This window comes from Cavia porcellus, unplaced genomic scaffold (genome assembly GCF_034190915.1).
Source record: "Cavia porcellus strain 051 isolate PalLab524CR breed Dunkin Hartley unplaced genomic scaffold, mCavPor4.1 scaffold_5, whole genome shotgun sequence".
Lineage (NCBI taxonomy): Eukaryota > Metazoa > Chordata > Mammalia > Rodentia > Caviidae > Cavia > Cavia porcellus.
The window spans coordinates 77,097,600-77,122,299 of NW_026947488.1; the positions used below are offsets into that span (position 1 = coordinate 77,097,600).

At 33.5% G+C, this 24,700-nt stretch overlaps 1 protein-coding gene across 1 annotated transcript; it reads left to right on the top strand.

Annotated features, from left to right (window-relative positions):
* Positions 1-398: 398 nt before the first annotated feature.
* On the top strand, positions 399-24,700 carry LOC100721639 (arylacetamide deacetylase-like 2). Its single transcript, XM_003476294.4, has 5 exons — positions 399-620; positions 3,383-3,605; positions 8,235-8,304; positions 9,748-9,919; positions 23,654-24,700. Exons 1-5 carry the CDS (start codon positions 483-485, stop codon positions 24,254-24,256), a joined length of 1,206 nt encoding a protein of 401 aa, XP_003476342.1. The 5' UTR covers positions 399-482; the 3' UTR covers positions 24,257-24,700.

A 24,700-nucleotide genomic window follows, 5' to 3' on the forward strand; every position in this document is an offset into this window, starting at 1 on the left:
TTGTTGTCTAGTTATAACCTGTGCTAATGGCATTTTAATTTGGATTCTGACTAAATATCAACCAATCTTTTTATTAAAAACATCTTATAAAATGTAACTAGTGTATCACAGAATTTTACGTCATGACTTATTCATTGAACTATTTTACCTTGACTATGATTTACGTCTCAGTAATAAAATTATTTTTGGTGTTGATGGATGGCATCACAGGATGAATAAATGCCATACTTATGAACATTTAATTGCAAGAAAAGAATAAATGCACAATCTGAGGAATTATGACTTATGCCTCAGCGTCTGCTTAGTTGCAAAACAAGTTACTATTGATGTTGTAATATGTGAATTGAAAATTAGTTTCATGTTGTTAAGATAGCTATATCATCTGAGAAGGTTCCCAGTCTACTTTTGATCTGCTGTTTATAATTCAACATTACGGAAAACTTTTAACTTCAGCACTGCGAAGAGACTGAAAAAAGGATATTATGGGTTTCAAAACTCTCTGTTTGGGGATACTGTGTGCATTCTTTTTATCTTATATTTATACACCCATACCTGACAACATTGAAGAAAGCTGGAAAGTAATGGCCTTGGATGCAATTGCAAAAACTTGTACATTTATGGTAAGACTAATATTTCTTTTTTAGATATTGTTATGCCATGTCAATTAAAATTCAATTCCTATGAGCTGTTAAAATTGATGAAGTACAAGTTATTGTCTTGTGAGAAATACAACTTATTTTTCAGAATAAATCAATCAAATAATATTAAGTATTAAAACCTATTGCATTTGTTAAAACAAGGTGAAATAGATTTCTTTTTTCTAGAGTTTCTAGAGTTTTCTAGGATCTACATGTGAAGTGTCTGTATACTGTTATATATATAAAAGAAGTGGAATTTTTGAAGGGAAATGTTTTGTGGTTTATCTGTTAATTTGACTTTCGCTTGTATATTTAAGGACCATGTAGTCCCATACTTATGTTATATAAATTAATATTTGTACCAGTTTGATATCTAGGTATTTCTATGGCTTGGGTTTTCCATCTTTAATTCTAAATTTGTGGATTTCAGAGAATGTCTGATTTGGAATATGCAGAATAGATTGAGTTCACAAAGAAGCTCCTTTATAGTTTGAAACTAACATTTTTGAGCTCTTAAAAATGTATGGATCTTCAGAACACATGCCTCTAATCATTCTCCAAAAATGTTTTTCAATTTACAGAAGACGAAGAAATATTCAGAAAAGTATATATAGGTACAAATTAACAACTCTAAAATTTCATCCCAGGACTGGTACACTTTCAAAATGTGTATTCCTTCTGGAGAGCTCCCAGAAATGCTCCTTGATAATAAAACAATTAGTGACTGAAAGTAGAAGGCAACAGCTGAGGCAGATGATCAGTAAAGAGAAAGTGATTCATGGAATACAGAGAGTCTCTCCCACAGTGCTCCGTGTAGCCCACTGTAGTTCTGTGAAGGCCCATCTGGCTCTGGCTAGTGTTTACTAAGTGCTAAAACCTTCCTTCTACACTCTTCTGGAGGTTATTTTCACCATAACTGTTTCTTTATTTGATTCCTTGATGTACAAGTGGAAGAATATGTTCATATGCAAGTGTCAGTTCTACAGATAAGCGTCTATATAATTGCTTTTGATCATTTCATATATTTTTGTAATTCACAGTGACCAATACTTATGTAATATGACAACTCTAAAACATTTACTTTTTCATATTCAAATTATTTTCATCACTGTCCATCTATAATAAAGTCATGCACTTTATGTATTTACTATTATCTTGAACCTTAGAGATAGTTCAGGTACAGTACTTGGCCAGCATCCATAAGGTCCTGGGTTCAGTTCCTAGCACCATATACAAACATCAAAATGAATGATGTAAATAGTTTTTCAAAAAAAATCTTTTGCTGTTTTAACAAAAACAATTTTACTCTTGCCAGGACTGAATTTTGTGACTCAAATTTATGTTACCAATAAAAATAATTGATATTTTAACAAATTAAGAGAAGCTAAAAATTAAAAGTCCTGATAAAATGACCTGTGAAGAGAAATGCAGTATTATGCAGTCATATGTTATAGAAGACCAATGTTTGTGGACGCATGGCCAATCTTTGAAAATTCCCTTAATACTTAATTGTATTTTTTTTAGCTTAAACATGGGGATACTAATTGTAAACTGTATGTTTATTAAAGATCATGTATAATAGAGGAGAACAAAATAATCTCTAAACTGGCATAATATATATCATATATCTCATAAACATATACTTACTCAAAACTAGAAAAAGCTGAGATGTGAGAAACAAGTTAATTTGCCAAAAATCTAATTTTAAAAAGTCATCAAATTTAATTTCAAAATTAATGAAGATATTAAACTTAATAACTTCTTAGAAACTTACTTTAAGAGGTGTTCTACTTAGAATATTCAAGAAAATACTAAAAAATATTATTATTAATGAAGAATTTAAAAATAATGCTAAAACAAGATTTACTGAATATTTAGCATGTGCCAGATATTCTTGTATGTGCCTTGAAAGTTTTCATTTAAATCCTATTATAGCTCACTAGGAGATTTATTATTGTTGTTGTTGTATTGTTATTGTTATCAGAGCTAAGAAAAAGAGTAATTTCCTCAATAGCCCCCAACTTGCAGTGAATGACATAAGAGACTGATTTAGAAAAATCGATGTAAACTTGGACTTTGAACTTTATTAGTTGCACCAAAATTTCTGAGTGCTTCTGTATTATTAAAACACAAAAGACAGATTAAAAAAACTTCTGTAAATGCCCTAAATTCTTTGGAAGAATTGCATTAATGTTAATATACTGTTGACTGTGTATCTTATAAGGCTTGTCCTTTGAGTAAGCTGTCTAGTGATTTGATAGACTGGTCCTAGAGAAGCTGGTCAGAAAAACCAAGGGCAGCTTTTGTCACTGACATCAAACCAAGGAATGGGTGCTGGTGGTGCTGATCCATTAGAGTATAAAACCAGGAGATTTAGAACACTGATGGTGTGTTAACATGAAGGTATTTAAAAATTTGGACTAAATAAAATAATTTAAAAAGAAAATATGACAACATGTTTACAGAAAACAGCAGAGGAGTTGTAAGATATAGAAAATACACAAATATAATATGAAGAAAAAAATTTCCAGTAAAGATCTTTTTGATAGGCTTTTAATCTAAAATACTGATTACCATAGTGTGTCAAATAAAGCAAAGTCACTCAATAAGATCTTCATAGCATTAGAAAGTTTGGTTCTTTTTGTTCATATTGTTTGTGCTTTCTTCCTCTTCTGTACTTTCTCTTTATATGTATTTGTTAATATTTAAAAATCCTAATGTGAAATTTTGTTTTGCTCTTACAGGGTATTTGTTTAGAAAATATAGGCATTATGAGATATGAAGAATTTATTTCCATGATATTTAGGATGGATTATACCCAACCTCTTTCAGATGAATACATCACAGTGATTGATACAGACTTTGGTGATATTCCAGTACGTTTATATTTGCCAAGAAACAAGTCAGAAAGCCTAAGACGAGCTATAATCTACATGCATGGTGGTGCTTTTTGCTTTGGAAGTTGCAGTAAGTTCATTATCTAAAGAAGAAGAATTACTAGGCATATATTTTTATGTATGATCAATTTTATGTAAACATATATGCAGAATTATTTACATAATCATAAATATAGCTATAGATTTAGATGTCTAATAGAGAAAAAGAATGACATGTCTGACAAATAGCATGAATTCTTTTTTATTCAGGTTTTGATATGTTTGTTTTGGTAAACATTTTATTTTAAGATTCCATATTGAATAAACATGTATCAAACATGGGCATGATCAAGTCATTTACTAAAACATTTTCCTTTAAGATAAAAAATATATATAAAAGCAGAAACTTTAAAGACGTGTAAACATTTTTAAATTACCAATCAGAACTACATGCTGCAAGATCATGTTTATAGGCACTGATAAGAAAATGTGAAGAGTAGTCAAGCTTGGAATGTAGGCAATCCTGCCTTGATTCTAAAAGGAAAGTGCAAGTTAGAAGTGTGAAATAATACAATTCCTATGTAGTCTATGCATCTACTTGTTTCTGGCGATGATTCTAAGAGACTCATATAAATGATTCAAAACAAAATTATGAATGAATTGATCTATGAAAATTTTAGACAGTTCTATCATAAAATACTACTAATATATGGTGAGCCTATTTTATATTAATATAAAATTGAATAAATGAGTAAAATTGAGGAATCAATTATGTATTTTTTCCTTTCTGGCATTCTCTGTCTCATTTGATACTAAATAGCTTGAGAATTTTATAAAACATATGCAAAATGGAAATCTACTTACCCAAATTTTAGCAATATACATTAGGAGATGAAAAACCAAGCATGGGAAATTAATGACACACAAAAAAACTTTATTTAACATATACAATGCTAAAATGGTTACGATACAATTTTGGCTTTTTAGTTTTCTTCTCCAAGCTTTCTGACAATTAATATAAAAATATAATTAGTTACATATTTTCTGGTGACTTGTCAGAAGGAAAATATTTATATGACAAATAATTAATAGAGATTAAATAATTTACACTGTAGACTATCACCAAGAAATATTTGAAGAGTATATAACAACCTCAACTGAAGGATTGTGTTTTGTTCTGTATTGTTTTAAACGTGTCCTGCAGCTTTGGCTTAGGCAGTTGTGCTGCAACCTTGAAAATTTAAGGTTGGGGATCAGTCTTTGTTTCTCATTCTTGCTTGGATTACTTGGTACAGTTCTGAAAATCATTAGAACAGTATTGCCTTGGGATAGCACGTGCTTTATCAATTATTGTAGTTCACAGAATAAAAAATGTAGCTAGCAATAGAAGATAAATTGCCTGGCAAATACAGAAGCCTATGGGGAAATAAGGTCCTTCCATTGTTTGTTTTATTCTCGTCACATTCTAAAAAATTTTTAAAAATTACAAAATTAGGGGGCTGGGGATTTAGCTCAGCGGCATAAGTGCCTGCTTGCAAGCAGGCGGTCGTGAGTTCGATCCCTGGTACCGATAAAAAAAAAAAAAAAAAGGACAAAAATATTACAAAATTAAATAATTTTTAAGTTGGGATGAGAAGTTTAGGTCATTCACCTAAAAGAAAAGCTTTTTGTTTTACGAGAAACATCTTAAAACTCATTCCCACAACGTATTGATTTTATGATAATCCTTATGAGTATAAGCTGGTAGAATGACACTAAGAAATATTTAATAAAAGCAATATAAGGAAAAAGTAACATTTTGTATTACAGTAAAAATTCTCTTTGGAAGATATAATTTAGAGGTGAATTTTGAACAAGAAAGCAGGTATTCTGTTTATATTTTATAGAATCTACGTACATATTTTTTCTATTCAAAGGTATTTGATAGAACCTGAGAAAGTGAATCCATACTAAAAGGAAGTGGCGTTTATTCCTCCCAAAAAGGTATAGAACAGTGCTTTTAGATGCTCAAAGTTCAGTGGTTCAGTGTGTTAGCCACAGGGCTCATTAGAAAGACCATTGGACTTTATCTATATAGTTATGTATCTTTTGTGTTTCTCATGTAAGAGAGTCATAAAAATTACAAAATAGGAAAGAGATAAACACAAAGTAATGAGAAGTTCAAATATGAATATGATACTTATCCAATTGCATATTCCATTATTTTGAATATCCTTTAATATATAAGTTAATCTGTTTCATTTGTAGTACTAGTTTATCTAACATTGAAAAGAATGTTTTTGTGTTATGTGTTTGGTTTTGTTTTGTAAGAAAATTTCAGGTAAGTGTCTTGTACTCTGAGTACTTTGAAGATAATGATGCATGTGTATTAACTATTGTTATTCTTGTCTTGTCATAATTTTTAATTAAAAATAATCCCTGAGCTCCATTTGCAGGATTGTTGGTTCAGTAAATCATTGGTAAGGCCTAAAAATTTTGCACTTTCAATTAAACCCCAGGTATGGGTGATTCTAATAGTACGTGCACTACACTGCTCTAGATTCTCTTCCTGGTAATCAGTGTCCCTGATATGGTTCAAAAACCTTGGAATGTGTGTTTTGTCAATTTAATCTCTCTTTCCCATCAATGACTATTAATCTGCATCAGTCCCGGTCACCTAGCCTTTTCAAATCTGAAATAATAACAATATTTTAGAGGAAATGGAAAACTTCAGGAATTTTATGTCTTCATATTTATTTTTTTGAGATGATATCTTACTATGTAACCCAGGCTGTTCTTCAAAATCACAGCAATCCTCCTGCCTCAGTCTCCTAAGTGCTGGTGATGTAGGGATTATATAGGACTGCAAACTTATCCAAATAATATAATGGAAGTATTTTAACTTCCATCCTTCTGGCCTGCTTGATGGTTAATATCCAAGTCCGCGTTCTCCAAAATTGAAGAATAAATTGTAGGCATAACAGAGAGAAAAAAAGCTTCTGTCTAAGAATTACAAAAGGGGTGCCAAGGGACTTTAAATTGCAAAACCAGGTGAGGTGCTCTGAGGTGGGACAGAACTATAACCATTTAATAAGCACAGAGGTACAGTTGCTTAGGTAAAGTTGATCCCATGGAAATCACAAGGTGGTATGAGGTGAAAGAGTACTATGATCTCTTGTCATTTTCCTTTCTTAGGCTTACTGCAGTCCATCTGTTCCAGTCCTTCTCAATTTCCTTGGATTTCAACCTTCGATTAATTCTCCAAGCTTTACTTTCTATTCTGTGAGATAGTAAATGCTCACTCTTCTTCTTCAACTCACTACTGCTGTCTTTATTTTCTATAATTTTTTAGATTTCCTTCTGCCATTTATTATTTTTTCAGTCTCTCCTCCATTTGAAAACAAACAGAAGGATATATTTTCACATTCATAAATTTCCTAAGTATTCTTGTCATACCTCCAGGATTTCTGTTTTTGTCTCTGCATATTTAACTTTCCAATACGCTTTTTTCCCAATGATTCTTCTAATATCCATTCTTCTAGGCTTCTAACATCCATTTATGCATCCATGTTTACGATGATCAACTACATATTTACCTCTGGACAATCCAGACTCTTTCAGCTAATGCTGTAAAACCCAAATTGATTTATGGTGTCTAAACAGCCCAAGAAACCAAACATACTTCTAAATCAACATCCCAAGCACTTGAAGTCTCTCAATAAATAGTAATAATGTAATATATTTTAATGTTCCCTCCATCCCACATTCTATTGCCATATTTCCTTCATTGACATCTTACATTTTAATTCATTTGCATGATCTTGTACCTCACATTGTTTCTGAGCTACTCTTTGTTAATAACACTGTTCTACTTTTTTTCTGTGCAACTTGATCTTACCTATATTTAATGATGACTGTTTCTAACATGAATTCTGACTATATGATTTATGTGTTCTAATTTCTTCAATGACTCATTGCTTAATGAAATATTAAATTCTTACCCTTCCTGACTCCCACATTTAACTTTCCTGTCCTTTGTCAATGACCATTCCCAGAATTTTGTTTCAGTTACACCGACTGCTTTCTATTCTCCGAACACTCATTCTCATTTTCCTTGTGGAGTATGCTTTTTCTAGCGTGACTTCCCAGTTTACCTCAAGGGAACTACTCACTCTATCAGTTGAAATATTATCTTTCTGAATTGTGTGTGTATGCATGTGTGCATATATGCGCGTGTGTGTGTTTGCTCTGGCTTTGCTGTTTGAAAATTTCAACTTTTTTTAAATGAAAAAGAATAAAAACAATGACACAGAATTTTAAAACAAAATAATAAATTAACAATGGTTAATATATTGTTATCTTCAAAGTAGTTTTTCAGATTACGAGTTATAGGCATGAAGAAAAGATCAAACAATGAAAGCCACAAGATGTTCTTTTTGAGAATTAGAGTACAGATTAGTAGTATAATTCTCTATCAAATATATATATATATAGATATAGATATAGATATAGATACATAGACATTCTTTTCCCTTCTTTCTTTTCTCCTTTCCCCCATCCTAGTCTTTCTTTCTTTTTTGGCAATGTCATAGTGGGTGTGATAGTACACACCCCTGCTTCTGTCACTTGGAAGGCTGAGCTGTATTCCTGGCCCAAGCCACCTTTCTTACTATGTGTGTAGCTATAACTGTTTCTGTTGCTTTTTAACTATAGGGAGTATTTTGACCTTTCTTCATTTCAGAGCAGACAGCACTTGACTTCCTGAACCGATGGACTGCAAACAAACTTGATGCTGTCGTTGTAGGAGTGGAGTAAGAGAATGATTTTCTTTGACTATTGCAATTTTTCCTTCAACGCACAGAGGTTTGATTTACAATTTAAGTCATCTGTACTTTAAATATAATTTTGAAAACTTTATATAAGTTTCTTGTTACTGTTGCACCATAGACTGCTCCTTACAGGAACCCAGTATCTTATTTCCTGGATTATTCTGAATTACAAAATAAGGTATTAGGGGAAACCTAATTGTTCCAGGCACAGTAAATTCAGGTCTTATAAATCCCTAGCTGAACTTCATGTAAGATAGCTGAAGAAAAGGAAATAAATTAACCATTGCATGTTTGAGTATTGGGTTGTATTTGAGCTCGCAAGAAAATGTTTAATTTTAGAACAACTCTAGTTTGTACTGACATAGGTGGTAAAGATTGAGACCAGCTGGAAACTTTACTCTCAGAAAGGAATTTTACCATCTGCATTTTGCTAGTGCATACCACGAAATAGTAGGACAGTTCAGTATTTTGTTACTCATAATGATATAATCTGAATTTCTGACATCAAAAATTGGTTCTGAAACCCATTATTCTCAGGAAAAAAGTCTTCTTCTTATATTTTTTCCTGTATCAAAATAACAAAGACAAAGAAACTCCTAACCCAAAATTCTTATAGGACTCACAGGACTTAGTCTCCTACTTTTCTTTTGTTTTAACTGGGAAGCTAAACATTTAGAGAAAAAATTAAATGAAGACTTGGTCATCTGAAGAAAGCATTGCTATCACAACCATTATGCTTACTTTCATTAGCCAGAAGAACTTGTCATGACTATTTTTAATTGATAATCTTAGGATATTACCCTTTGTATTTGTATAACTTTTGAAGTAATCTTAATCCTATCACTTTAAATCCATTTTGTATAGTGAAATAATTTGTGCATGTTTTACACATGTGATCTAATCCTTAATGGTATTTTCTTGTCCTCATCGCCTACATATCTGTGTGGAAGATCCATTTGTATGAATCAAAAGAGTGATGTGATAATTGGTCTTACAAATGAATTTGCCAAAACTAAGTATACTTTGTAGCATATTAAAATGTTATTGATATATATATATATATATATATATATATATATATATCACATCTTAATTCTTTCTTATCTCCTTTCCCTCTTCTCCCTCACCTGTCTCTGCATCTCTTGGTCTCCTCTTTTATAAAAGATCTATTTCCCATTATCTATTTTTTGTTTTGCTATTTATTTATATTTTGGGTTTCTCATACATGACAAACCATGGACTAGCCTATGTACCTAATTTATTTCATTTAGCGTTATTTTCTCATGCTGAGTTTTCATTTTAATCAAGAATTGGTAGAAAACTCAAACTTGGCTTTTTGGAGGTAGAATATCTGGTGTTAACTGTATCTATTTCATATTTGAGTCACAGATATAAACATAATTGTTTTACTGCTCTGTTTTAAAGTTACAGACTAGCACCTCAGCATCACTTTCCTGCTCAGTTTGAAGATGGCATCACTGCAGTCAAGTTTTTCCTCCAGGAAAAAATTCTTTCAAAATATGGAGTAGATCCCAGTCGAGTCTGCATTGCAGGAGACAGTTCTGGGGGTGCTTTAGCAGCAGCTGTGACTCAACAGGTACATTGCATTTGTCTGTGTTGTCGGAGGTAGAGATTCAGTCTTTCCTCTTAAATCAAATATTCAGTTCTTTTGACTCCATTTCTTGAAAAGACCATTCTTTCTCAATGAATTACAAAGGTACTGAGTCACAATTCTACTGACATTAATATCACTGTTTTCAGATTCTCCTATTCCATTGGTCTACATGTCTACCTTCATGTTAATACTGTTTATTTCAAACTTGTTCTTAAAATTATTTCTAGTGCTTCATATCTTCTCTATTAAAATATAAGGAAATCATGTCCCATTCTTAAAAGGAATCTAATAAGATTGATTAGACTTGCACTGAATCAATAGATAAGGGAGGATCGACATCTTAATTACATTGAAATTTCCATTTAATCTGTATAGTACAACTTTCACCAGATTCTCTTCATTTTCTTGGGGATATTTATTATTCTCAATGTACAAATGAAAATATTTTCTCAAATTTATTCCTGTTATTTTGAAAATATTTCACTTAAACTATTTTCCACATTTATTAACAGTACATGGAAATATGGTAGATTTTATATGTGTTATACTCTTTTTGTATTTTTTTTGTTTAGTTTCTAACCTCCTAGAATTTTCATATACAATTATATTTCAATGATAAAAGAGCATTTCATTCTTCTTTTCCAATCTGCATGTCTTTTTAAACTTTCTTTTATCAGTGCCCTGACTATGGTCTCTAGGACAATATTGAATAAAATTATCTTGTTTTGAAACTTAGAAGGAAATTGTTCAATATTTTGTTAATAAATATGACACTGAGTTTTTAATAGTTAACTTGCATCAGGTTGAAGTAATTTTAGTCTTAGCTTGTTGATAGATTTTGCATAAATGATTGAATTTGTCAAATATAACACATCTATTAATTATATTATGATGATCATATGATTTTCTACATTATACTTTTAGAATAATAAATTATGTCAATTAACTTTTTTTTGAGACTGAGTCTTGCTCTGTAATTAAGATTGGCCTTGAACTCAGTACTTAGCCCAGACTGGCCTTGAATTCATGACAATCCTTCTGCCTCAGCCTCCTGAATGCTGAGATTATAGGTGTGTGCTACCATGCCTGGATATATTAACTTTTAAATATTAAATTATTGTAAAACTATAGGCATGAGACTCAATCATGATTAATTAAATTTTTTACATATTTCTGGCTTTTTGGTACAATTTATTAATTGAATGTTTTTGAGGGCTTGATATTTATTTAAAAAAATCTTTGTCATGGTTAGACTAAATTTTTATCAAACTCATTAAATAGGTTGGAAAGCATTCCAACTTCTCTATTTTTTTTTAGCTTTTTTGAGGTACAATTGACAGAAGAAAATAATTTTGATATTCATACACATTCTGTAATGAATACAAGTTAATGCATCTATCATTTTATTCCATGTATTAAGAAAACTTAAGGTAGATATTTTTAGCAAATTACAGGTATACAATGCAGTAATATTAACTCAAGTCACCATTTTGTACATTAGTTCACTAGGATTTATTTATTTGGCATACTGAAATTTTGTACATTTCAGCAGCAATTCTATATTCGTCTGTCTGTTTCCATGAAGTTGAGCTTTTGAGGTTCTATGTATAAATGAGATCACACAGTATTTGTTCCTTTGTGCCTGGCTTATTTTACTTAGCATAAAGTCTTTCAGGATCATCCATATTGTCACAGTGACAAAATTTCTTTCTTTTAAAAGACTGAATAATAACTAAAAATAGCAACAGCAATAGAAAGAGGATAGTCTAAAGGAGACTTCTTAAGACTGAGGAAGATTGTTTTCCTTTTTAAATTTTGGTTTGTTATGCCTTTTGGTTTATATGCTTTCTGTAAATGAGCTTTTAATGGAAACCATCATCACCACCATCATCATCATTATCATTTATCCTGTTGGGCAGAGATTTGTATTTAGTTAGGGCTATAAATCAAGTGGTGATGTGTGTGTCTATTAGGGTCCTTATTGCTGACTGAATGTTTCTGAGAGGTAGAGGCAAGAGGCAAGGGAAATGAGATGAACTTTTAACATAGCCAGAATTACTTCTATTAAGGTTTTGAATCTTCTAAAGAATGAAAACTAGCTTCCAAAGAGAGAATCTGGAGATTATCCTTTCCATATTTGAATTCAGATATGGGCTAAGTTTTGCATTTTGGCAATAATGTTCTTGATAACATTTTTATGGTCATCTATCTATGAAAAATAAACAGTTAGGCTGAATTTTTTGCATATTTATTTTTGGGTAAGAAAGTGGTCTCAAGGTACAAAGAAATATTCCCTTTATATTTGGAGGAAACTTGCTTCTGTTATAGAGGACACCATCATCTTTTTTCTCTCCCTCAGCATAGACCTTGAATGAGATTCCACGAGGTAGAAACTTTGAGTCATAACAGATGTGAGCTTAGTTATTTCCTGGGTCACAAATTGAGCAGGTTGTTTCATTATAAGTTTCTTGATGTGTTACTTAATGCCTGTAATATGTATGATATAGCAGGGTTCTTGTTGTGATGTTCCCTGACTGTGTGGGATAGATGCAGTGGAAACATCCTTCTAGAGATTTCTCTCCTTGCAAGAGTGGAGGAAGAATTATAACAAAAAGGAAGAGAGATTTATATTGTAATTGTAACTCCATGTTGAGACCCAAGCTTCAGTTGTGTGGAACAGTCAACTTTTGGAATACCCAGAGGACTGCTATTTCCTCAGGTTTCTACCTGGTGTAGACTAGTCAGCTTCTGAGGTGACTAGAGCAGGGCTGCTGTCGCGAGTGGCAGCTTAGTTTTGTAGCAGAATCAGTCAGTTTGGATGATCTGAGTTCTGAAGGATGTTCCATTTTTCTTGGACTGTCAGTTTTAACCGAATGTGGTGAATTCAAGGCACAGTTCCTGCAACTTTAAGATAAACTTTTAAGATAGCCAATGGACAAGATTACATCATAAGACCCATCCCATATGGGTCCCAGGGTGATTGAATGTCATGGTTGTTTTTTTTTTTTTTTTTTTTTTTTTTACCCACGGCCTTAAAGGGGAGTATAGGATCTGTCAGGCTTATGGCATTTTCTCTTGTACCCTGCCATGGACATCTTTCCTGGCTATTCCTAGCTTGCATCTGTCTTCTTAGGGTCAATTTCCCTAGTTCTCAGAGATCACTTTAATTTGACCTATAATAGGGGATGGTCAGCTGAACAAGATCTTATAAGTGGAATATCTAGTTTGTTTGGTGGGGCTATACCCGACTTGGAGGAGGAGCATGGACAGGACCTGGTTCTATATCAAGTGGATTTCTTGGCAACATTTTCTTCAACAGTTGTTTGAGTGTCATATTCATGCACCCTACTGTTTTCTGAGCTCAGTGGCTGGTAGGTCATTTATAGTTTTCATTTTATTTTTAACATCTGTATGAATCCCTGGACTACCTCAGCTATAAAACCAGTTTATTGTCTGATGTCTCTTAATAGTACTTTCTTCACCTCTTGTGACTTTTCTGTTTGAATGGAGAAAGTCTCAGCCCATTTAGAAAAGGTATAGACAAGTGCCAATATGTACTGAAAGCCTCCTACTCAAGGAAGTTCTGTGAAATCCATAAGCAAGGTTTTACAAGAGGTAGTACCCATTTCCTGACTACCCAAGAATTGGGTGGTCTCTTCATTGGGCTGTTTCAAGCACAGGTTAAGCGTTACTCACAAACAGTTCAGGTGATGTACATAGAGATAATTGCCTAGTAACATCTCTAATGTCATTTTTCCCATGTGAGACTCTTGATGGAATTGTTTATAAACCTGGGGATCATCATTTCAGGGATTGCCATTATCCAATCAGAGAATTTCCGTAATTATCTCGATATAACTTCCAGATTCTTGGACAAACCAGACTTTTTTATTTGAAGAGTAATTTGGAGTCTCTGGGAGAGGAAGCTCTGGGATGAGGGGTATGCCAGGGTAGCTTTCTCAGGTTATGGGGCAGTCATTGCAACCCACTTTGCTACCCTGTCTGTATTTTGGTTTTCATTGGCTTTTAATGTCTTGGTCTATTGGTGTTCCCTGCAGTGTGTAACAGCCACTTTTTTTCCAGGCCCATAAAGTATCTAGGATCTGTAAATTTTTTCTTTGTACTTTTAATTTTTCCCCTAACAGTTATATATATATATATATATATATATATATATATATATATATATATTCTTGTATATAGCTTTATGAATATAGAGCACAGGAAAGACATTCTTGGAGTCATGATAGGTGTTAGCCTTTTAGTCTTTTGCTAACAAAAGGGCCCTTGTCCAGGCTGTAAGCTCTGCCTTCTGGGCTGAGGTTCCAGTAGGCAGAGGCTGAGCCTCCACCACAGAATCTAGTGTCCTGTCCAGTTGACCTCTTCTGATATATAACTGTTTCCATCTGTGAAGTATTTAACATCTGGGTTTCTGAGAGGATGCTCTGCAAGACCTCTTCAGCTTAAGAATACTTCATCTGTGGTTTCCCCACAATCAGGAAGGAAGGCTTGCAGTTAAACTGATAGCCTTGTAGTTAGGTTAAGAGTTTACTGTCTCTAGAATTATGTGTGGATTTTCACATAGACGTCCTTAATACTGATTTATCTTTGGATTAGTTAACTAATGGTGCAATCTCTGGTCCATTAGGGTGATAACTGAGTGTTGTACTTGATTAGTGAGTCATTGGCCCAAAGTCAGCTTGTCAGCCTCCAGTGTCAGCAGATCTATGGCATCAAGTATCTTAAAGCACACAGATCATCCTAGGGACATAGAGTCTAATTGTTTGACAAGTATGCAACCAGGTAAACCAAGATCCCATGACCTGATACAGAGCTCCTATGGCCATTCCCTTCTGCTTGTAGACATATGGAAAGAAAGAGAACATATAGAAAGATGGTATAGGGAAAGAAAGAAAGAAAGAAAGAAAGAAAGAAAGAAAGAAAGAAAGAAAGAAAGAAAGAAAGAAAGAATTATTTCTGGAAGTCTTCAGGTAGGAGCCTGAGTCAGGGATTTTCGATTGGTTTACATGCTCTTTCATGGTCAGCTTTCCAAAAGATGAGCTCCTGGCACTCTCATTTGATGGGTTCACTGAGAGGCTTGGCCATAAGTGAGAAATTTGGGATCCAGATGTGACAGAACCCTACTGCCCACTAAGAATTCCTCTATTTGGCATGGATCAGGAGGTTGGATCAGGTGCTTGGGATCAGGAGGGCTCAGATAGTCTATTTCCATTCAATTTCCAGTTGGCATTTCCTTTGTATAACTATGTCAATATCTGACATTTTGTTGGCATATTCATGACGTTTTCTTGTACACATTATCTCCAGTCTTCTAAAGCTGATGAAGGGGTCTTGAGTTCCTTGGTAGCAGCCCTAATGACTTGGGACTGCCAAGTGACCTTCTGGTGTGATGAAAGCTTTGAGGTTGGTAGGCAAGAACCTCTCCAAAGAATGTAGGGGAATTTTTCAATTCTTGGGGAAATCTTAGTCCATGTGAGTTGTTCCTTTATGCCTATGACAGGATACTTCCATTGAAATGCAAAGATGCACTGACTGACTGGTCCAACGCTGAGACAGAAAAAGTTATCTTTCAAGTCCAAGCAAGTAACCTAGGCAGCTATTATTGGAACCATTGGGTGAATGGCCTGATTTATAGCATGCAAATTCTGTACTGGTCTATATTCAATAGTTCCTAGTTTGCACTTCAACAAAAGAAGGGTATTCCAAGATGACTGGTATCTACCCAAGATTCCATGTTCTGTGAGCCACTTTAAATGTCCTTGAATGTCTTTTCAGGGGACAGGGTATTGGTCCAGAATTTGAATCAGAATTGAATCAGAATTTCTCTAGTTTCAGTTCTATTATCACTGGTATTTGATTCACCACCAGCCCATGTGGACTATTCTTGCCCCAAAAGCCAGGAACCTTAAGTGTCAGTTCACACAGCTCATCTATTCTCAGTTTTGGTGATATATTTTAATACAATCTCCATTCTTCAGCTTGTGGATGGTAAGGGTGTACATCATGACCCCTGAATGAACCAGACTTAGAGTCATATTTCTCTGTGGCCTAAAGGCAACTCAGTCCTATAAGTTTGGAGCAGGTCCCTTCCTAACAAACAAACTGAGCAGTTTGGAAGACATAGGCATCCATTATAGACCTCTTGGCCCTATGACATACCTTTTAAGCAAGCAAACTGGCCTCTAATCTGGGACCCCAGTGACTCCAATATAGTCACTTTCTTTTTGGTAATGGCCCACTGGGTTGTATCACTGATGAATATTCAGTCCTGCTATCTATCATAAAGTCCATCAATTGGCCCCCTACTTTCAATGTGGCCATGGGGTTCTGGGGGCCTAAGGAGATGAAGCCCAATCTTTCTAGTCATCATAACCTTCAGTTCCTACCAGTAAGATGATGTTGCTATCTGATTTCCTTTAGGAATGGTAGCTTTTAAACAGAGAGTCTCCTGGTTTTATAATTCTTATTATCTTTTCCATTATTTCTGGGCATTTTTTTTTCAAGTGGTCTTTCTTTTTGCATTGTGCATATTGATCCTATCTACTCGACAAATTTTCAGGTCCTTGCCTGTTTTGGTCTTTGTTTAACCATGTCTGTGTCCCCACCCTGTCACAATTTCTGTTTTCCTCTCCTTGAGCTCCACTGTCAGCAAATGTACTTTCTTTCTGAGACTCTCATTAGCTTCTTGTTTGGCATGTTGGTCATTGTTAATGTATGCCTTGATGGCCACGTGTAAAAGCTGAGTCACATTTGTGCTGACAAAACCCTCAAATTTCTGTAGTTTTTGCCTGATGCCTTCCTGAGTCTGTCTCACAAAGGCTGCATTTGTCATGGGCTGATTCTCAGCAGCCTCAGGATTAAATGGAATGTATTGCTGGAATACCTTTCATAAAACTGGCTAGCTCTTTCATTAGTTTTTTGGAGTTTTTCTGAAATCTTGCTCACCTTAACTGCTCTCTTTCTGCCCTCTTTTAAACTTTCAAGAAGCCTCTCAGAACCTCTGCCAACTTTATAACTGAGCTGCATCATTTGGGTCCCAGTAAGGCTTGGCCTAAGGGAAATGGCCCCACCTGGGTTACTTAGAGAGACTTTGTATCAAAACAAACAAACAAACAGAAACAAAAAAAGGTTTGGAGTGTAGCTAAATGCATAGGCCCTGGGTTTGCTCTCAAGGAAAGAAAGGAAAGAAAGAAAGAGAGAGAGAGAGAGAGAGAGAGAGAGAGAGAGAGAGAGAGAGAGAGAGAGAAAGAAAGAAAAAGAAAAAGAAAGAGGATAGTTCGCATTATGAAAAAATTTTTCTCATGAGTTATGAAGACATATAGTTGATTCTGTAATTTTTCTTTCGGGCTGCTTCCTTTTTTCAATTATATGCCTATTATTGAAGATGAATAAATATCTTTTGCCTATGACTCCAAGATTTTCTAGCAATACCACACAGTATTGCTGATGCCAAAATCACTAGTTTTGCTTTTCTCTGTAAGGGAAATACTATAACGCTCAGCCTGCTAGATATTTGATAAGCTGAGTTCATATTCTCTAAAATTGAAGAATGAGTTCTAGGAACATCAAAGGCTAAGAGTAGGAATATTTATTGAGGAAACATACTGAGGGGCAGGAGAGTCATGAAAGTGCATTACTGATGATTCCACTTTTTAAGGGGAAGTTTTACAGAGCAAAACCATGTAAGTACAAAGTGGGTTAGAGCTATGAACAAATAATAAGGTTAATGCATTGTTGCTTAGGGAAATCATGATCCAATAGGGAAACCAGTCTGCATGGAGAGAATAAAGAACTTTTTAGAAAGTAATGAGTCTGAGGGGCTTGGTAAACCGCTGAGGTGACTGATATCTATCTAGACTTCATTATACTAGGGGTTATAACTTATCTTTGGCCTGATTCAAAAGATATGCTTCTTTGCACAGTTGTAGTGAGTTTTCATCTTTGCCCTTACTGTCTCAAAGGCACAGCATTATCTGCATATATATATATATATATAATGTTTCTAAGTGGATCAGCTGTCAAAAACAATATGAGATATCTCTATGTGATCAGGTCTATAATTTTGTCCTTTTTAAATATACCATAACTAATTTGGATTATTTTTCATAAGATGGTAGGTAAGACAGCTGCATGTATAAATTATAACTTACAATTGTTTATAATTTTCAATATAGTTTATCAATACCATATTTTATGATCTTGCATATTTGATATTTTCAAAATAAAGATATTGTGTTTTAAATATTTTTGTCACAAATATCAGAAACTCTCAGTACTGATTTGATTTAAAAATACACATTTGACACGAAGCACCTTTAGATGTGAGATGATTATCCTTAGTACATATGCTAGTTTCTGCCACTTTTTGTTTGTGTCTCTAGTCACAATACCTCAGTGTTATACATACTACCCGAAATCCACTGAAAGCAAATATGTGTTTGAGTCTTGCATCACCCTTCCTGTGAAAGTGTCCATCATGCATATCTTGGGATGTATGTATTCATCTCAGGGCAAAAGTCACCTTAATAAGATTCCTGAATAACTGAATAACTTAAGCATCTTTTTAACATATGCAATCTGAAATTATATATGGTTTTGAAATTATTACACTAAAATTGACTTCAGAAATTTAAGCAACAGTGCCTTTTATTTATTTTTTGTACTAGGGATCAAACTCATGACCCTGTACTTCCCAGGCAGGTGTTTATGCTACTAAGCACAATTCCCAGCCCCTAATCAATATTATTTTATGTTTTAAAATTTGGATAATTGTTTTTGTTTTTTTCTATGTTATTGCTGGTAACAAGTAATTTGTCACTAAAGTATATCCTTAACATCACACAAATAAACGAACTGTATCTTCTTCAGTTTTACAGAATTTTAGTTTCAAAGTGGTTCATGGCTATACTGAGGGTAATTTTATTGAAGAATGATTTTCATTAAGTAGCCAGTTTTTCCCTCATATGAATTTAATGTAAGATACATATGTAATGAATTTCTCTGTCTCTCATAATCTAATTTTCTTTCTCCTTCAAGAGAACTCTAATTTAAGATTAGCGTTGTCTTATAAATTTATTTTTATTTTAAAAAAAGATTAATATAAAAGAGGACATAACAACACAGGTCAGAACAGAACAATTTAAGCAGCATAGTGTTTCACCACAAGACAACCCGACATAACAGTAGCTACCTTAGTATCTCTTTTCTTGAAATATTTGAGTATAACTTCACATGCTATAGTATCAAACATAAAAAGACAGTGTAAATCCATTCAAGAGAATGAAAGTATTACAGGGTATTCAGAACCAACTAACAGAAAACGAACAATGGTTTCTATATTATCTCCTTTTCTATAAAAATTTTGTTTATACTATCACATATAATAAAATACAATAAGATACAACATGATAAAACTGATAGAGACAGAAGAACAAAACAAGATGATATTAAATTATCACTAGCTATTATAATGTCTTGTTTTCTTCAAAATAGCTATTCACACCATCACAAACAATAAAATCCAACAACCCAGAATAAAACCATTCCAATTAATGAATGAATTTATTTTTAAAAAGAAAGATAATAGACATTTGGTCACTCAGCTGCATTAGCTCCAAAACAACTAATCAAAAAACCCACCATTAAATAAAATTTCTATGAATATGTTCATGTTCACATGCTTTTATTTTGTTCCTTTTATGATCACAAGTCCTTCCTAGATCTCTGCTGGATTTTCAGGTAATCTCAGCTTCTCAGGAATCTTTCTCTAGAAGTTATTTCCCTCTTTTCTAGTACCTTTAAAATATCATTTTTTTTGCTTTCTTATTTTAGCATGTAATCATGCTTAGATTTTCTCATCTGCATTGTGTCCTATCAATCTTCTTTCCGTACCTGACTTCAGTTAGGTTAAATGGTACTCCCTCTTCTACACTCATAATAAATATTCTCTTTAGTCTGTACAGTTTTCTCTGGCCATCTTCTGACTTTCTGGATTAAGTTTGTTAATGACATTTTCTTCTTTATCTAAAGGCATTTTCATTGTCATTCTCATTTTATATTAACTTATTTTCATCATTTATAAGTGCTGTTAGCTTTTATCTTAAAAGACTTCTCTCTCTTCGTGTCTGCAATGGCATTGTTTCTTTGTTTTCATCTTCTTACCTCTTTTCCATCCAATTTCATGTGACACCAACTTCTTACCTGACATTCCATTAAATCAGATATTTCTCATTATATTGTGTTATTCTGTCCTAGATGTGTTCTTGATCAAGTGGTTTCAGGTCTGACTTACGTGTTGAAGTGTTTCAAATTTATATCTTCCAATAAGACACTGTCTTGCACTGAAAATCCGTATACATATGGATGGTCCATAAAGTCCCACAAAGTCCTACGTGCATATTTATCCCTGTACTTATTAGATAAAACAGTTTACACACAGCAATAATATATATATCTATATCTATCTATATATATATATATATAGATATATATATATATAGATAGATAGATATAGATAGAGGTATAGATTTCTGTTATCCAAGCATATCCCCAACTAGGTTAGACTCTTTAGACTCTTAAGCCTATTGGAATCTGGTACAATATATTTTTTGAATAAATTCTTTTTTCTAAACCTCTGTCATCATATTTATCCCTCTCTTGTCTTCTTCCATTCTTCAGAATATCTCAGTGTTTGATTTTTCTGCCTCTCTTTAAACTATTTAATTTCATTAGCAACTTTCTTAACCAGGCTCATTGTATATAGAATAGTTTCTCAGACTGTCCTAAGTTGTCTGTATGGAGAGACTTTAGAAAATAAACAAGGACACTGGTATTGCATGCCTCTGAACTGGGAGAAACTGGTTACTCATCTTTAGAACAGGTATAGTTGGTTTTCCTTTGCCTGAGAAGGGTGTGGGTGAATTTATTTTGTCCCTTCCCTGTTTAAATAATCACTGATTTTTTCCCATAAGTTGTGATCCAAAGAAATGACATGTTTATCAAGACCACATCAGATAAAGAGAGGAAAGTATGGTGAAAGAAAAAGTTAGAGTTTGGTTGGGTTGAATTAAGGAAGAGCACTGTAGGATTTTTGTTGTTGTTACCTGAATGTAAGCATTTTGTGAAGTTATTGAAGAGTTTTAATCACATTTGAAGAAAGTACTACTCTTACCAATGAAGAGGAGATTTTAGAAAGCGTGGAATTTTGGTTAACAGAGCCTTAAAAATAATTCTATGTGGGCTGGGGATTTAGCTCAGCGGTATAAGCACCTGCCTTGCAAGCAGGCGATCATGAGTTTGATCTCGGGTACCAGTAAAAAAATAATTCTATGCTTAAGTAATACATACAACATTATGTACTAGGTTGTCAATAGTGGAAATGAGAAAAGATTTATGAAATTGAAAAGAGGTGTAATTGAATGGATTTGGACTTATTTCAGTTTGGAAGTTACAAATAAAGAAGTCAATATCATGAATAGGAAGATGGTTTTATGATGTATACAAAAGAAAACTAAATATGCTGATTAGACTGTTTCATTTTTGGAAAATACTAGCAATTATTAGTTTTCAATAGTGAATAGGTTCTTACTCAAGATGAGATTCTGGGAATTTGGATTGTGTTTAACAGTAGTCAGATACCAATTATTCAAGAAAAACATTAAAATGAAAATAATGGAACAGTAGGTGACATGTTAAATTAAGCAAATTATTAAAATGGTGAAGAAGTATGTATGACAACAGTCCTTATCATCAGTAACTTGAGATCTGAACATGCTTCCATCAGGAAATTTTGTCTTGGCTCATTTTCATTCTAATTTAGCAACATCTAGAATTATGGGAGTGTATTGCAGAGATAGTATTTAACATTTCCTTTTCTGTGGTGCCTTTTGAATTTAAGATTAGTCCCCTCTCTGTGCTCAGCCAGTCACTACGGTGAGAGGTTGATTTAGGGGTATATTTTCTGGCCATGAGCTTTTAAACCAGAAAAGTATAAACAAGTATGCTCACTTGTCTAAGTGTCATTACCACAGATGCCAGACAAATGAGACACTGTTCATGTGTAATTAATTTGAGTTTCTCTATGTGAAGAGTTAAAAATATCCTTCATTTCTCTCGAGAGAAACTCCTTTTCAGGGAGCCCACATTTTTTCCTTGCACATCAAACTTGGTGAACATTGACTGGTTTTTCACCATTTTCTTACTTCATTTTAACAAAAAATTCACTATTGTTTTGGTAAATATATTTCTGATCATTCCACCTCCATTTGTTATGTGTATCTTTGTATTTGAATTTTTCTGAAAAATAATAATTTTTGTTTTAATTACTTTCTCCTTGATGAGACATAATACTTTATACCCACAACTCTAAGGAAGAAAAGTATATTTTGGTTCACAGTTTGTAGAGGTTTCAAGAATAGTTTCATCTGGCACTAAGGAAGGGCAGTGTGGCAGAGGGGCATGACAGAGGAGGCATATCATGGCAGTGGGGAATAGAGAAAGAGAACAAAGGAGAAGGGAGGAAGATACACCTTTCCGGGCCACGACTCCAGTGACCCACCCGCTCTGTCCAGGCTTTACTTCCTCACATCACAGTTAGCTATAAACTGTAACTGCACTAATTCACTGAGGAATGTCACACCTCTGCGTTCCTATCACATCTAGAAAGCCCCATCGATGAGCCTTTGAGGCCTTTTAAAGAACATACAGAGATAAACAAAAATAGTATGGTTCAGGGAATGCCTGCCCAATGACTAACAAGGTATTATTTAAAATAGTCTTAAACCTTTTATAATATTCAAAGCTTTCAATGTTTTTAAATAAAATAATATTATTTAGGAGTGTATTTCTTCCACTTACTTCATTGCTTTCAGTGGAAGAAAATCTTTTAAAAATTTTTATATATATTGTTAAGTTCCTCTAGGCATATTATGTTTAAAATGTTATTGGAAGTACCATTGTTGATAGGATCTTTGTATCTCTCGCCTATTCTTTTTTTCTGTCTTTCTATATCTCTTTCACCTTCTTATTCTCTTGTTTCCTCACACACTTAACAAATGTTTTTAGAATCTTTATGTTTAAGTGACTTGACACTTTTTTGTGTCATGAATGATATGTAACTATTGTGAGTATATGTATGATTTGAAACATGAGTGTCTTAGTTACTTTGTCATTTCTAGGAAGAAATACCCAACAATGATAAGGTAAAGGAGGAAAGGTTTATTTACTTCAAAGTTTGTAGAGATTCCAATCCATAGTTGACTGACTGCAAGGATGGAGAACATGGCAAAGATGCATGACAAAGGAGGATCAGTCTATGGCATGGGAAGCAGGAAAGCAGCAGCCTTCTTTCCGTTCCTTTATATTCCATCCAGGCTGCAAGCCTATTGGTGGGTGCCACACACACACAATGTAGGGCTTCTCTTTTCAGTGAATCCATTCAGTCACACATAGAACTATGCTCATACAATTAGGGGACCAATACAGTTATCACACACACTTAATTCATATTCACACACTCTAGATCCAACAACCTTTGAAAAATCCCACCTATGAATGTATGAGGATTTGGGGGGACATCTAGTTACAAGTCTTAACAATGAATTATTTAGCAATATCTCATGATTGCTTTTAAACTAAAGCTTTTAAACTTCTGTTGCTTTGGAAGCTTTTGCCTTACAAAAGTATTATTTCTTTCAGGTGCAGAATGATCCTGAAATAAAAAATAAAATCAAAATACAAGCTTTACTTTACCCTGGATTACAGATGATTGATACTTATTTGCCATCTCATCGAGAAAATGAGCATGGTATAGTTCTGACAAGGGACATAACTATCAAACTTGTAAGTTTGTATTTCACCAAGGATAAAGCACTTTCTCAGGCAATGAGAAAAAACCAACACATGCCTCTGGAATCCAGACATCTGTTTAAGTTTGTCAACTGGAGTACTCTTCTTCCTGAGAAGTTTAGAAAGGACCATGTATATACTGAACCGATTCTTGGAAGATCTACTCATTCGTTTCCAGCACTTATGGATAGCAGAGCATCACCTTTGTTGGCTAATGATTCCCAGTTACAGAATTTGCCACTGACCTATATCCTTACCTGTCAATATGATATCCTTAGAGATGATGGAATTATGTATGTTTCAAGACTTCGAAATGTTGGAGTTCAAGTAGTTCATGAGCATATTGAGGATGGAATCCATGGAGCTTTATCATACATGACAGCACCCTTTTATTTACATGTAGGTCTTAGGATAAAAGATATGTATACTAATTGGTTGGATAAGAATTTATAAATGTATAGTGCATATATCAGTTAAGTTTTAGTTTGTGACATTTTGTAATTGTTGTGAAAAGAACAAAGTAATCTGTATTAAATTCAGATTTGAATTAGATGTAACAGTTACTTTGTGCCTTTAAATTAGTTACTAAAATTTATGATTTATAAACATTACATATATTAAAATGTGATTCAGACTATTTTCTCCTTACTTTTATTTTATTGTAGTTGTGTCGATCCAAAAAGGACCAATTGTTATCAAATCTGAGTAATAAAAATTTCTCAAATTGGGGAAGATAGTTTCCAAATAAGCACAGAAAATGTAGACACAAATGGGTAGAGAGATTACAATGAAAAACAAATTGCTCCTAAAGTGGAATGGAAACTGTTAGCCTGGATGAATTGTAAGAGTCTTGTATTAGTTTCCTTTGAAGTAACAAATTACCCACAAAATAAAACT

What these genes read in the sequence shown, in the direction of transcription:
- LOC100721639 (XM_003476294.4), top strand. Translation starts at nt 483, where the DNA reads ATGGGTTTCAAAACTCTCTGTTTGGGGATACTGTGTGCATTCTTTTTA. An exon ending in TTTTTGCTTTGGAAGTTGCA is followed by an intron (nt 3,606 to 8,234) that starts GTAAGTTCATTA and finishes TCTTCATTTCAG; the next exon opens with AGCAGACAGCACTTGACTTC. An exon ending in GCTGTCGTTGTAGGAGTGGA is followed by an intron (nt 8,305 to 9,747) that starts GTAAGAGAATGA and finishes TCTGTTTTAAAG; the next exon opens with TTACAGACTAGCACCTCAGC.